Here is a 14283-nt window from a genome sequence, read left to right as displayed (position 1 = left end):
CCCTCATATGGTTGAACTTTTACCTAGGCTTTATTCTGTCTCCATGGGGATTAGCACTTTTAAACAAGTTCCTTCCAAATGTAATCAATGTTTAATGAGGCTTGAAATTTTGGTAGTTGTAAGAATAGGATCAGCTTGCAGATTCTCCTCTCTATGAATCTAGGAAAGCCCAGATTAAATGAAATTTCTATTCATTTAAATCAAATACAAAGAATTTACAGCATTTTCCCATGCTCATCAAAAGAAGAGGAAAAGCCCTCCTTGACTGAGGATTAGCTCTACTGGGCTCAGGTCCTGTCTCTATCACCACCTTGCTCAGAAGACTTGGACAGGTCACTTCCCCTCTCTGGGCCTCAATGCAGTATTTGTAAGCCCTCTTCCAGCCCTGACCATTCCCCATCTAAGATCTAACCACAATCCTACCTACTGTCTCTTTCAGTCAATTATCTCTTATGCACCTATGTTTTCCTGTTCTGTAGCACAGAGTGATGGTGCACCAGATGCCTGAGACTTTTCTCAAGAAAGCCTCCTGTGCTGCATTTGTCCTTGGCTGATGACAGAAGGCATAGCACATGGAAAAAGCCAACTGGTCCTCCCCTGTGGCAGGGTTCATAATCCTGGGACTCTCAGCCTACCCAAAGCTGGAGAAAATATTCTTTGTGCTCATCCTCCTGATGTACCTGGTCATCCTGCTGGGAAATGGGGTCCTCATCCTGGTGACTGTCCTTGACTCCCGCCTGCACACACCCATGTACTTCTTCCTGGCGAACCTCTCCTTCCTGGACATCTGCTACACAACCTCTGCAGTCCCCCTGATTCTCGACAGCTTCCTGACCCCCAGGAAAACCATCTCCTTCTCAGCCTGTGCCATGCAGATGTTTCTTTCCTTTGCCATGGGAGCCACAGAGTGTGTGCTTCTGGGCATGATGGCATTTGATCGCTATGTGGCCATCTGTAACCCCCTTAGGTATCCCGTGGTCATGAGCAAGGCTACCTATGTCCCCATGGCTGTCAGCTCCTGGGCTATTGGTTGTACAGCTTCTGTGGTACACACATCTTTGACAATTCAACTGCCTTTCTGTGGGAACAACGTCGTCAACCACCTTGCCTGTGAGCTACTGGCTGTCCTGAAGTTGGCCTGTACTGACATCTCCATCAATGTGATCAGCATGGGGGTGGCCAATGTGATCTTCCTGGGGGTCCCAGTTCTGTTCATTTTTGTCTCCTATGTGTTCATCATTGCTACCATCCTGAGGATCCCCTCAGCTGAGGGGAGGAGAAAGGCCTTCTCTACCTGCTCTGCCCACTTCACTGTGGTGGTCATCTTCTATGGGACCTTATTTTTCATGTATACAAAGCCCAAGTCTAAGGATACCCTAGGGAATGACAAGGAGGACCTTTCAGACAAGCTCATCCCCCTTTTCTATGGGGTGGTGACCCCCATGCTCAACCCCATCATCTACAGCCTCAGGAACAAGGATGTGAAGGCTGCTGTGAAGAACCTGGTGGCTCAGAAATGTTTCACCCAGTGATGGAGGGCTCCTCTGTGTTCCCACTCTATGGGATAAAAGACTTCGGATCATTATAGCTGCCTTCGAAAAGACAAGTCATGTAATCCAGAATCCTCTCTTGCTCTTCTGTCCATTTTCAAATTAACTTTTTGAAGTGTATCTTCTGATTTTTAGCCATAGAGCTGAGAGTTAACAGATGTCACACAATGGATCTCTAATTGAATACACAAAGACATTCTGAACACATGATAAAACCAAGGAGACAGGAACTATGAGAGGGAGCTTGGTTAAAGGCCTGCACTGTGTCTAAGCTACACAGTCAGTCAGTGCACAGAGGAGAGAGGACGCTCCCAGCACTGTTGCCATCCCTCTTGGATTCCCCAGGATAGTCATAGGAACAAGGAGGAAGTGGGAATTTTCATTTTGGACCATTTTTGAAATAGAGTTAGTTTGGCGGAAGTATAAGAAGAGACAAAGACAAGTTCTCCAGATAGAGAGTTTTTTTTTGGGTGGGAACAAGCTACTCTGGAACACCCCATTTCTTCTTAGCTATGAGAAAATTGAAGCTATTTTTTCTCAATGCACCTCACATTATGAAACACTGCTAGGAAGTTAACGGCAAGAAAGAGTATAGAGTTTGAATTTGATGCTCATCACTTACAACAATTCCCACTAGAAAAGCTAGTATTTGGTTGGAGGGTAACCCACATTCTAGAAAAAAGAAACATGTTAGAGATATTGACAGATAGATAGACAGAGGCTAAATATATTTGAAGACTTTGGAGGCTATTAGTTGACATGTTTTCTTTGTTTCAGGACTTCACGAAGTCTTTAATATGCTACAGTATACATTGAACGTCCAAGAGATGTAAACTCGGTAACATTTCCTGAGCCTCCATAGCTCAGCAGGATAAAAACAGGGAAGCTTTTTCTTACCTATGAGCTTCGGTTTGTTGCCTAACCATTTTCAGTCTATTTCGTCATATTTTAACATCTAACCACTTGACTTCACACGAATTACTTATTATAAACAAGTGCTTTGTAAATGGTAAGCACAATGGAACAATTAGATACCAGTATTGGTCGTATCATGAATGCTGCGCAGTGCTGTGTGCCATGTGGAACAGAGTAAGACACCGTCCCTATATAGAGTAATAGACACACAAGGTAAATGAGAGATTCAGAGGTGTTAGCAGATGAATAGAAGCACGTTTTTATGGCAAGTTCTATGAAGTTCTTTGAATATGGCAGACTTTTTTCTAAAGAGAATTTAGAAAGTGAGTCTAGTTTTGAGACTAGATCTTGGAAGTTGGAAGGTTTTGCTTCAAGTGATATTTACATTTTCATATGTTTATTAAGAATGCATTGCCTAAGGGAGTGCCTGGGTGGTTCCATCGGTTAAGCAGCTACCTTCAGCTCAGGTCAGGATCCCATGGTCCTGGGATAGAGCATGTGTTGGGCTCCCTGCTCAGGTGAGCCTGCTTCTCCCTGTACCTCTGCCTGCTGCTCCCCTTGCTGTTCTCTCTCTCTCTCTCTCAAATGAATTAATAAAATCTTAAAACAAGAAAGGATGAATTGCCTAAGGATGCCTATTCGGTTAATAAAATTTCACATCCTTATGTTAGTCCTATTCCTAACTTCTACTTTGTACCAGTAGGGAAACAATCTTGCTATTGCAAATACACAATTGGCATCTAGCGGCCATTTAAGAAAACTTCTGACAATTAGTGAAGCCTTGCAATATCATTGTTAGAAGAGGATTCAGGAGGTTTTCTTGTTCAACCCTAGGCACAGGATGCATGCTGTTCCTCTCCAATGTCCCTGACCCCAAGCAGTGCACATTCGCTTGGACATCTCCAGTGACAGACAATTCAATACATCAGATTCTAGATTTTTCACTTAGTCCTAGCAAATTCTTCCTTGAATTATGCTTAACTCTACCTTCCAATAGTGTCTACCTTCACTCCTAAATCAGCTTAGTGCCTCACCAGAAGATGCTCCAAATCTCCTCCTTCTGGTATATGAAGATAGTTCTGGTCCCTGAGTCCCTTCTGGCCAACAGACCCAGTATTTCCTCCTATGCCAAATGTTCTTTGTGCTCATTCTCTCGATGTATGTAGTGATCCTGCTGGGCAATGGGGTCATCATCATGGTGACTGTGCCTACCACCTACTAGCACATGTTCATGTACTTCTTCCTGGAGAAACCCTCAATCCTAGACATCTGCTACACAACCTTCTCAGTCCCCCAGATTCTTTTTTTTTTTTAAGATTTTATTTATTTATTTGACAGAGAGAAATCACAGGCAGGCAGAGAGGCAGGCAGAGAGAGAAGTGGGGGGAAGCAGGCTCCCTGCTGAGCAGAGAGCCCGATGCGGGGCTTGATCCCAGGACCCTGGGATCATGACCTGAGCTGAAGGCAGAGGCTTAACCGCTGAGCCACCCAGGTGCCCCAGTCCCCCAGATTCTTGACATCTTCCTAAGACCCAGGAAAACCATCTCCTTTTCAGCCTGTGATAAGCAGACGCTTCTCTCCTTTGCCATAGGAGGCAGAGTATGTGCTTCTGGGCATGATGGCATTTGATTGCTATGTGGCCATCTGTATCCCCCTTAGATACCATGTGGTCATGAGCAAGGTTGCCCTTGTGCCCATGGCTCCTGGGCAGCTGGAAGCATGATTGCCATGATGCAGATATCCTTAGTGATGCGACCACCCTTCTGTGGGGACAATGTCATCAACCACTTTATCTGTGAGATCCTGGCTATTCTGAGGTTGGCCTGACATCTCCATCAAAGCAATCAATATGGCAGTGGCCAGTGTGATCTTTCTGGGCATTCCAATTCTATTCATTTTTGTCTCCTATGTGTTTATCATTGCTACCATCCTGAGGATCCCATCAACTGAGGGGAGGAAAATGGTCTTCACCTGTTCTGCCCACTTCACAGTCATGGTCATCTTCTATGGGACCATCCTCTTCAAGTATGGGAAGCCCGAATCCAAGGACCCCCTAGGAGCAGACAAGCAGGAATTTCAGACAAGCTTACCTCCCTCTTCTATGGGGTAGTGACCCCTATGCTCAACCCCATCATATACAGCCTCAGGAACAAGGACGTGAAGTCCTCTGTGAAGAACCTGGTCCTATGCAAACATGTCACCCAGTGATAGTGGGGGCTCCTGATAGATCTTTATTGCCTAGTTTCTCTCAGGAGGGACTCTGAGGATAAGATAAAGGGCCACTTTCATCAAAGGTGCATAGGCAAATCTGATTACACAGAAGGCTTTAAGTGAACAGGAAACATTTAATGGGATATTTCTGCCCCATTCTAGAAGCACTTGGACAAAAATATATACTATTGGTCAAGCCTTGGAGTTGTCTATCTCTCAGGTGCATATTGAACTACTTGATGTCCAGGAAAGATAACAGTTTGAGTTTTATTTTTTACTTACTTTCTCTTTTTTTTTCAGCGTAACAGTATTCATTGTTTTTGTACCATACCCAGTGCTCCATGCAATCCGTGCCCTCTCCAATACCCACCACCTGGTTCCCCCAATCTCCCACCCCCCGCCCCTTCAAAACCCTCAGATTGTTTTTCAGAGTCCATAGTCTCTCATGGTTCACCTCCCCTTCCAATTTCCCTCAACTGCCTTCCCTCTCCATCTCCCCTTGTCCTCCATGCTATTTGTTATGCTCCACAAATAAGTGAAACCATATGATAATTGACTCGCTCTGCTTGACTTATTTCACTCAGCATAGCTCTAGTACATAGGGGGCTGCAAGTCCAGAATTTTCCTACCCTGACCATTGTACCAATATGAGAGTTGAAATGTTGGCACATGCAAACACAGAGAGCACACACCCCTATAATTCCTTTCTCAAAAAGAAATTTTATTTATAAAGTTTTCCCAAAAAACAGCTAAAAATACATAATGGAAGGACTGGGACAGATATGATATATAAGACACAGTGGGGAATGGTCAAATGTCTGAAGACTGATAAAGTCTAATAAACGCTTAATATCAAATGTGCAAAGACAAATATATGAAGGAATTATTAGGAAATGCATTGGGGTAAACAGGGACAACAAAGCAATGGTATAACTCCAGTTACAATTCTAGATGACTTAATTAAACTGAGAAATTTAGAAAAAGAAGTATAGTTACAACACATTGAAGGTCTCATCTTGTGAAGGATATGGAAGAAAGGGGAATGATGTGAATATAATTCACTGCATTGATACTGAAATAACAAAAGTATTCATATGCTTGTTAGGGGCTTTTGGGTGCCTCAGTCAGTTAGTAGCTGCCTTCGGCTCAGGTCATGACCTCAGGGTCCTTGGATGGAGCAAGGTCAGACTCTGCTCAGCTACTTCGTGTGGAGTCTTTTCCCTCTCCTTCTGTCCTCCCCTTCTTGTTCTCTCTCTCCACCTTTCTCTTTCTCTCTGATAAATAAAATCTTTAAAATATATATATATGCTTATGAAAATTTTAAGAGAAAATAACAGTAGACAAGTATTAGCATAAAGACATTTGAAAGAATAAGATGATGATGAATGAGCAGAGAAACTTGATCACATGAAAAAAAGTCACTTACTGAACCTCAGTAGTTTTAAATCATTGCATATTAAACACATCACACATAGGACCCAGTTTTTTTAGGGGCTTCAAGTTTTCTAACATTAGGATAGATTGGGAGATCTATTGCAACCATTTTATTAATAGATTCAAGAAGAAAAAGTGATCTGATCAACTGATGTTGAGAAGTCACTTGATAAAACTTAACATAGATTTCTGACTTCTTAAAAGGAGAACACTTCAATAGAAGAAACTACCCCTAACATGAAAGGAAGTATCAGAACATCAGCAAGCAGTATGTCTACGACTTGGATGAGGTCACCAGTTTTCAATGTCTACATCATTTTGCAGTCTAGATAATTAGATAAGATGAGGAAAACAAGGAACATAAATATTGAAAAGGAAGGAAAAAAGAATACTATCCACATATGTTGTTTAGCTAAAGAAAATTTACTAAATGCCAAAACTACAAGCAATATTAAGACAGTACACAAGAGGGGTTGTATATAATTCACCACAGTTAGAAAAATTTTACAATACCTAAGGAAAATATATAAGAAGTATGAGAGGCCTATAAGAATATCATATAGTGATACAGTGATCATATATTAACAGGAGAAGTAATAAGATATTTTCATTTTGAAGAAGGAAAAGCACTGAACGTAAGCCTCAGGACATTAGTTATCCTCCAAGTGCCCTCATTCAAAGCCCTTCTCCCTCTTGCCAGCAGGTGGGAAGAGACATTCCCTACCCACTTTCCCATCCCTACAGCAGGTCCATCTTCTTAGTTGGGAGGAATGGTCCAATCCCTGAGGCAAACCTGAATGCTCCCTGATTTAATGGTCTCAGAAGCAAAGAAAACCAGCCTTCAACTCAGTCCATGCTTGTGGAGGTAATCAAAGAGTGTAGAATGGACCACTGACAAATGGAGGCTTTCACAGCTCTGCTTATGTGCTGATTACTTTCCACATTATGGCTCATAACTATTTATCTCAGGTTAGGATCACCCCTAAAATCTTCAAGAGATTACAGCGTCCAATGAAAGTGTTTACTGACATGACCAAATCAAACAACCCAGATGGTCACAGACAGATGATGAAAGTAATTACCCAAATAGGTGAAATCAGAGCATTTCTTTTTAAATTATTTATTTATTTATTTATTTATTTATTTATTTATTTTAAACATTTTTTTAATTTATTTTCAGCATAACAGTATTCATTGTTTTTGTACCACACCCAGTGCTCCATGCAATCCATGCCCTCTCTAATACCCACCACCTGGTTCCCCCAACCTCCCACCCCCCACCTCTTCAAACCCTTCAGATTGTTTTTCAGAGTCCATAGTCTCTCATGGTTTACCTCCCCTTCCAATTTCCCCCAACTCCCTTCTCCTAACTCCCCATGTCCTCCATGCTATTTGTTATGCTCCACAAATAAGTGAAACCATATGATACTTGACTCTCTCTGCTTGACTTATTTCACTCAGCACAATCTCTTCCAGTCCCGTCCATATTGCTACAAAAGTTGGGTATTCATCCTTTCTGATGGAGGCATAATACTCCATAGTGTATATGGACCACATCTTCCTTATCTATTCATCCGTTGAAGGGCATCTTGGTTCTTTCCTCAGTTTGGCAACCGTGGCCATTGATGCTATAAACATTGGGGTACAGATGGCCCTTCTTTTCACTACATCTGTATCTTTGAGGTAAATACCCAGTAGTGCAATTGCCAGGGCATAGGGTAGCTCTATTTTTAATTGTTTGAGGAATCTCCACATGGTTCCCCAAAGCGGCTGCACCAACTCGCATTCCCACCAAGAGTGTAAGAGGGTTCCCCTTTCTCCACACCCTTTCCAACATTTGTTGTTTCTTGCCTTGTCAATTTTGGCCATTCTAACTGCTGTAAGATGGTATCTCGATGTGGTTGTTTTTTTTTTAAAGATTTTATTTATTTATTTGACAGAGAGAGATCACAAGTAGACAGAGAGGCAGGCAGAGAGACGGAGGGAAGCAGGCTCCCTGCTGAGCAGAGAGCCCGATGTGGGACTCGATCCCAGGACCCTGAGATCATGACCTGAGCTGAAGGCAGCGGCTTAAACCACTGAGCCACCCAGGCGTCCTCAATTGGTTTTGATTTGGATTTCCCTGATGGCTAATGATGATGAACATTTTTCATGTGTCTTTGTTAGCCATTTGTGTGTCTTCATTGGACAAGTGTCTGTTCATTTCTTCTGCCCATTTTTTGACTTGATTATCTGTTTTGTATGTGTTGAGTTTGAGGAGTTCTTTATAGATCCTGGATATCAATCTTTTGTCTGTACTGTCATTTGCAAATGTCTTCTCCCATTCCGTGGGTTGCCTCTTGTTTTCTTGACTGTTTCCTTTGCTGTGCAGAAGCTTTTGATTTTGATGAAGTCCCAAAAGTTCATTTTCGCTTTTGTTTCTTTTGCATTTGGAGATGTGTCTTAGAAGAAGTGGCTGTGGTCGATGTCAAAGAGTTACTGCCTATGTTCTCCTCTAGGATGTTGATGGATTCCTGTCTCACATTGAGGTCTTTCATCCATTTTGAGTTTATCTTAGTGTATGGTTTAAGAGAATGGTCAAGTTTCATTCTTCTGTACATAGCTGTCCAATTTTCCCAGCACCATTTATTAAAGAGACTATCTTTTTTCCACTGTATATTTTTTCCTGCTATGTCGAAGATTAGACCACAGAAATGAGGGTCCATATCTGGGCTCTCTACTCATTCCATTGGTCTATATGTCTGTTTTTGTGCCAGTACCCTGCTGTCTTGGTAATCACAGCTTTGTATTTAGAATTGCCAATGCCTTGACCTTTGAGAAAGGTTCCTTAGAAATAAATCCTACATTTAAACTTTTTCCTTTAAAGCATGGTATTGGATGTTGACTTTTTTTTTGTTATTTATTTATTTATTTATTAATAAACATATAATATATTTTTATCCCCAGGGGTACAGGTCTGTGAATCGCCAGGTTTACACACTTCACAGCACTCACCTTAGCACATACCCTCCCCAATGTCCATAGCCCCACCCCCCTCCCCCAACCCCCCTCCGCCCAGCAACCCTCAGTTTGTTTTGTGAGATTAAGAGTCACTTACGGTTTGTCTCCCTTCCAATCCCATCTTGTTTCATTTATTCTTCTCCTACCCCCTTAACCCCCCATGTTGCATATTTTTACAGTTCTAAGCACTGTTAACAATATCAGGAAGGTGTTTTGAGAGAGATCAATGGAAAGTTAAACATTCTACATCTAACGTGAATACACTTCTTTTTGATTCAGAAAATAAAATCAGATTTTTGAAAGTAAAAAATATATATATATAAATATCACCACACAGGGGTATCTCTTGCAAAAGATCTCCAAAGCGTTTAGGTATAAAATTGTTAATTATAACATGTTTTGAATGATACTAATATGGAGGAATGTTTTCTATTCATGGGCCAGGAAATTCACTGTGGAGATATTAGTTCTCCTTAAATTCATCTATAGATTCAATGTAATTCCAAATATAAACCCCCAAATCATTATTCTACAATTTAAGAAGTTGGCTCCATAATGTATAGAGAAGAACAAAGGACTAAAAACAGCCCAGACACATTTGAAGATGTATTGGGTAGGGATATAGGGACATACCTTACAAGATATCAAAGTATACTATAAAGCAATATTGATTGGGGCAGCATAACATCAACATGGCAACAGACAAATAAACCAATGGAAAAGAACAGAGATCCCATACATCATACTAAGAAGAGAAAGGACAAGAACCATATGATCCTCTCGACTGATGCACAAAAAAACACTTGACAAAATACAGCATCCTTTCTTGATTAAAACTCTCTACAGTGTAGGAATAGAGGGAACATCATTCTCATAAAAGCCATATATGAAGAGCCCACAGAGAATATCATTCTCAATGGGAAAAAACTGAGAGCTTTCCCCCTAAGGTCAGGAACCAGACAGGGATGACCACTCTCACCACTGCTGTTCAACTCAGTGCTAGAACTCTTAGCTTCAGCAATCAGACAACAAAAAGGAATAAAGGCTTCCAAACAGTCAAGAAGTCAAACTCTCACTCTTCACAGATGACTTGACACTTGATGTCGAAAACCCAAAAGACTCTACCCACAAGTTGCTAAGTCTCATATAGGAATTCAACAAAGTGGAGAGTATAAAAATCAGTGCACAGAAATCAGTTGATTTTCTATACAGTACGATGAGACAGAGGAAAGAGAAATCAAAGAATCAATCCCATTTACAATTGCCCCCCAAAACCTTAAGAAGCCTAGGAATAAACCTAACCAAAGAGGCAAAGGATCTGAAAGCTATAGAAAACTATAGAACACTCATGAAAGAAATGGAGGAAAACACAAAGAAATGGAAAAAACATTCCATGTTCACAAATAGGAAGGAGAAATCTTGTTAAAATGTCCATGCTACCCAGAGCAATCTACACGTACAGTGCAGTCCCCATCAAAATACCATTACTGTTTTCCACAGAGCTGGAACAAATAATCCTAATATTTGTATGGAAAGACCCTGAAGAGCCAGAGGAATGTTGAAAAAGGAAACCAAAGCTGGTAGCCTCACCATTCTGGACTTCAAGCTCTATTACAAAGCCGTAATCCTCAAGACAGTATGCTACTGGCACAAAAACAGACACATAGATCAGTGGAACAGAGTAGAGAACCCAGAAATGGACCCTCAATTCTACCATCAACTAATCTTCAACAAAGCAGGAAAGAACATCCAGTGGAAATAAAGACAGCCTGTTCAACAAATGGTGTTGGGGAAACTAGACAGCCACACAGAGAAGAATGAAACTGGACCATTTTCTTACTCCATACACAAAATGAACTCAAAATGAATGAAAGACCTGAATGTAAGACAAGAACACATCAAAATCCTAGAGGAGAACACACCCAGCAACCTCTTTGACTTTGGCTGCAGCAACTTCTTGCTAGACATGTCTCCTAAGGCAAGGGAAACAAAAGCAAAAGTGAAGTATTGAGACTTCATCAAGATTAAAAGCTTTTGCACAGCATAGGAAACAGTAGACAAACCAACAGACAACCTACAGAATGGGAGAAGGTATTTGCAAATGTCTTTTCAGATAAAGGGCTATTACCCAAGATCTATAAAGAACTTATCAAATTCAACACCCAAAGAACAAATAATCCAGTCAAGAAATGGGCAGAAGACATGAATAGACATTTCTGCAAAGAAGACAACCAAATGGCCAATAGACACCAGAAAAACTGCTCAACATCACTCAGAATCAGGGAAATACAGATCAAAATGACAGTGACATGCTACCACACCAGTCAGAATGGCTGAAATTAACAAGTCAGGAAATGATAGATGTTTGTGAGGTTGCAGAGAAAGGGAAACCCTCCTACACTGTTGGTGAGAATGCAAGCTGGTGCAGCCACTCTGGAAAACAGTATGGATGTTCCTCAAAAAGTTGAAAATAGAGCTACCCTACAACACAGCAATTGCACTACTGGGTATTCACCCTAAAGATACAAATGTAGTAATCCAAAGGGGCATATGCACCTGAATGTTTTTAGTAGCAATGTCCAAAATAGCCAAACTATGGAAAGAACCTAGATGTCCATCAAGAGATTAATAGATAAAAACAATGTAGTATATATATACAATGGAATATTATGCAGCCACCAAAAGAAATGAAATCTTGACATTTGCAATAATTTTGGATGGAACTAGATGGTATGCTAAGCAAAATAAGTCAATCAGAGAAAGATAATTATCTTATGACTTCACCACATGTGGATTTTAAGAAACAAAGCAGAGGCACATAGAAGAAAGAAGGGGTAAAAAATAGGACAAAATCAGAGAGGGAGACAAACTATAAGAGACTCTTAACTACAGGAAGCAAACTGAGGGTTATAGGAGAGGAGGTGGGTGGAGGGATGGGGTAACTGCGTGATGGGCATTAAGGAGGGCACCTGATGTAATGAGCACTGGGTGTTATATGCAACTGATGAATCCCTGAACTCTACCTCTGAAACTAAAAATATACTATCTGTTATTAATTGAATTTAAATGAAATATAACAAAAAAAAAGAAGAGAGTTCCCAGAAATGGGCACATGCATGTTTGGATATTTGATATATAACACACATGATGTATTATTACACATCACTGGAGAGAGGATGGGTCATAAATGCAAACAGGACAGTTGGAAATACATGTACCAAGGAGAAATGTATAAAAATACTTATAGCAGCATTCAACTAGGAGGCAACCCAATCATCCATCAATGTGGAGTGTATAAATAAACCGTGCTACATTCACATAATGGAATTTAGCAATACAAATTAATGAATTTAGCCATACTCCTAAATATTAATGAGTCGAGCAAAAAAAATAATATTGACTAAAGAACAAGTCAAAAAGAAAACTACAAAGACTGAATTTATATTGAAGGTTTTTTATTTGTTTATTTGCTTTTTATTTTTATTTATTTATTTTTAAAGATTTTATTTATTTATTTGACAGAGAGATCACAAGCAGGCAGAGAGGCAGGCAGAGAGAGAGGAGGAAGCAGGCTCCCTGCTGAGCAGAGAGCCCGATGTGGGGCTCGATCCCAGGACCCTGAGATCATGACCTGAGCCGAAGGCAGCGGCTTAACCCACTGAGCCACCCAGGCGCCCCAAAATCCAGATATTTAAAAAGAGCACAGCTATGCAATGTTTGTCACTGTCTTAACATCTTGCTTTTCTCACTCAGCAATATCCATAGAATATCTCTGGGGGAAAAAAGCATAAGGACATTGCTAACATTGGTTGCCTTGAGGGAACAATGGTATGTGACAAGATAGGAGCTTAATTTTTACTCTATATTCATTTATATTGTTTAAATTTTGATTCAGGTACAAAGAACACCTCCTAATGGGGTGATAATCATGATGATGAATCGAGGAGGAGGATGAAATCAATGGTGATAAACAGAATCAGATGTATTGAGACTGAAATCCAGCTCTGCTATTCACAAAAGATGGAGTCCTTGGTAAATTGATTACCTTTTAAAGCCTGTTCCCTGGAATAAGAAACTAGGGACATAATAGAACATTTCAAGCTATACTACAAAGCTATAGTAATCAAAAACAGTGTGATGTTGACACAAAAAAAGACACATAGATCAGAAAAACAGGATAACACAACCAGAAATAAACCTGTGCTTATCTCCTTAATTTACAACAAAGGAGGCAAGAATACACAATGGATAGTCTCTTCAATAAATGGTGTTGAAAAAACTGGAGAACTACATGCAAAAGAATAAAAACTGGACTACTTTCTTATATCTTACACAAATGTGAAATAAAAGTGGAGTAGAGAACAAAAGGTAAGACCTGACCATAAAACTCCTAAAAGAAAACATAGGCAACAATCACTTGCCCATCAGTTTCAACACCATTTTTCAGGATATGTCTCCTCAGACAAGGAAAACAAAGGCAAAAATAAACTCTTGGACTGTATTGAACTAAAAAGCTTTTCAAAGTGAAGAAAATCATCAGCTAAACAAAAAGGCAACTTACTGAATGAGAGAAGATACTTGCAAAGAGCATATTTGCATACTATAAAAATATATAAATAACGCATACAACTCAACACCAAGAAAACAAATAATCTGATAAAAAAAAAATGGGCAGAGGATCTGAATAGACATGTCTCCAAAGATGACCTACAGAGGGCTAAAAGAAACACGAAATGATGCTCAACATCACTATCATCAGGGAAATGCAAATTAAACCCAAAATGAGATACCACCTCACACAACTCAGAATGCCGAGAATCAATATGGCAAGAAATAACATGTGCTGGTGAGGAAGTGGAGGAAATGTTAAAATGAAGGTTTGTGAAGTGTCTGTCACAGTGCCTGGCACATGGGAGCACCTCACTCAGTGTAGCCAGTTCTGCTGCTGCTGTTGCGAAACATGTGTCCTGCCTCCCCATTCTGGATGTCTAGGATTCAGCAGGGGGACAACATACTCTGGCTCTGAATCGAGCACTGGCTTCTCTGGGAGCCCAGGGAAAGCTCAGGAGGAAACCAGCATCTGCTATACACTCTTCTCCAGCTTCAGGTGACCGTGTCCCAGTCGTTATCTCTAATTGGGACAGGAAGGTGGTCCCTGGAGGCCCCAGGTATG

At 40.7% G+C, this 14283-nt stretch overlaps 1 protein-coding gene and 1 pseudogene across 1 annotated transcript; both read left to right on the top strand.

Annotated features, from left to right (window-relative positions):
• The first annotated feature begins 572 nt into the window (after positions 1-572).
• Positions 573-1532, top strand: LOC125083519 (olfactory receptor 2S2-like). The gene has a single exon (XM_047700200.1). It carries the CDS (start codon positions 573-575, stop codon positions 1530-1532), a length of 960 nt encoding a protein of 319 aa, XP_047556156.1.
• Positions 1533-3597: 2065 nt separating this feature from the next.
• LOC125082986 (olfactory receptor 13C7-like) lies at positions 3598-4673 on the top strand (annotated as a pseudogene).
• Positions 4674-14283: the final 9610 nt, after the last annotated feature.

This window comes from Lutra lutra, chromosome 13 (assembly GCF_902655055.1).
Source record: "Lutra lutra chromosome 13, mLutLut1.2, whole genome shotgun sequence".
In the NCBI taxonomy this organism is placed as follows: Eukaryota; Metazoa; Chordata; class Mammalia; order Carnivora; family Mustelidae; genus Lutra; species Lutra lutra.
This window is presented reverse-complemented; position numbering and strand designations above follow the sequence as displayed.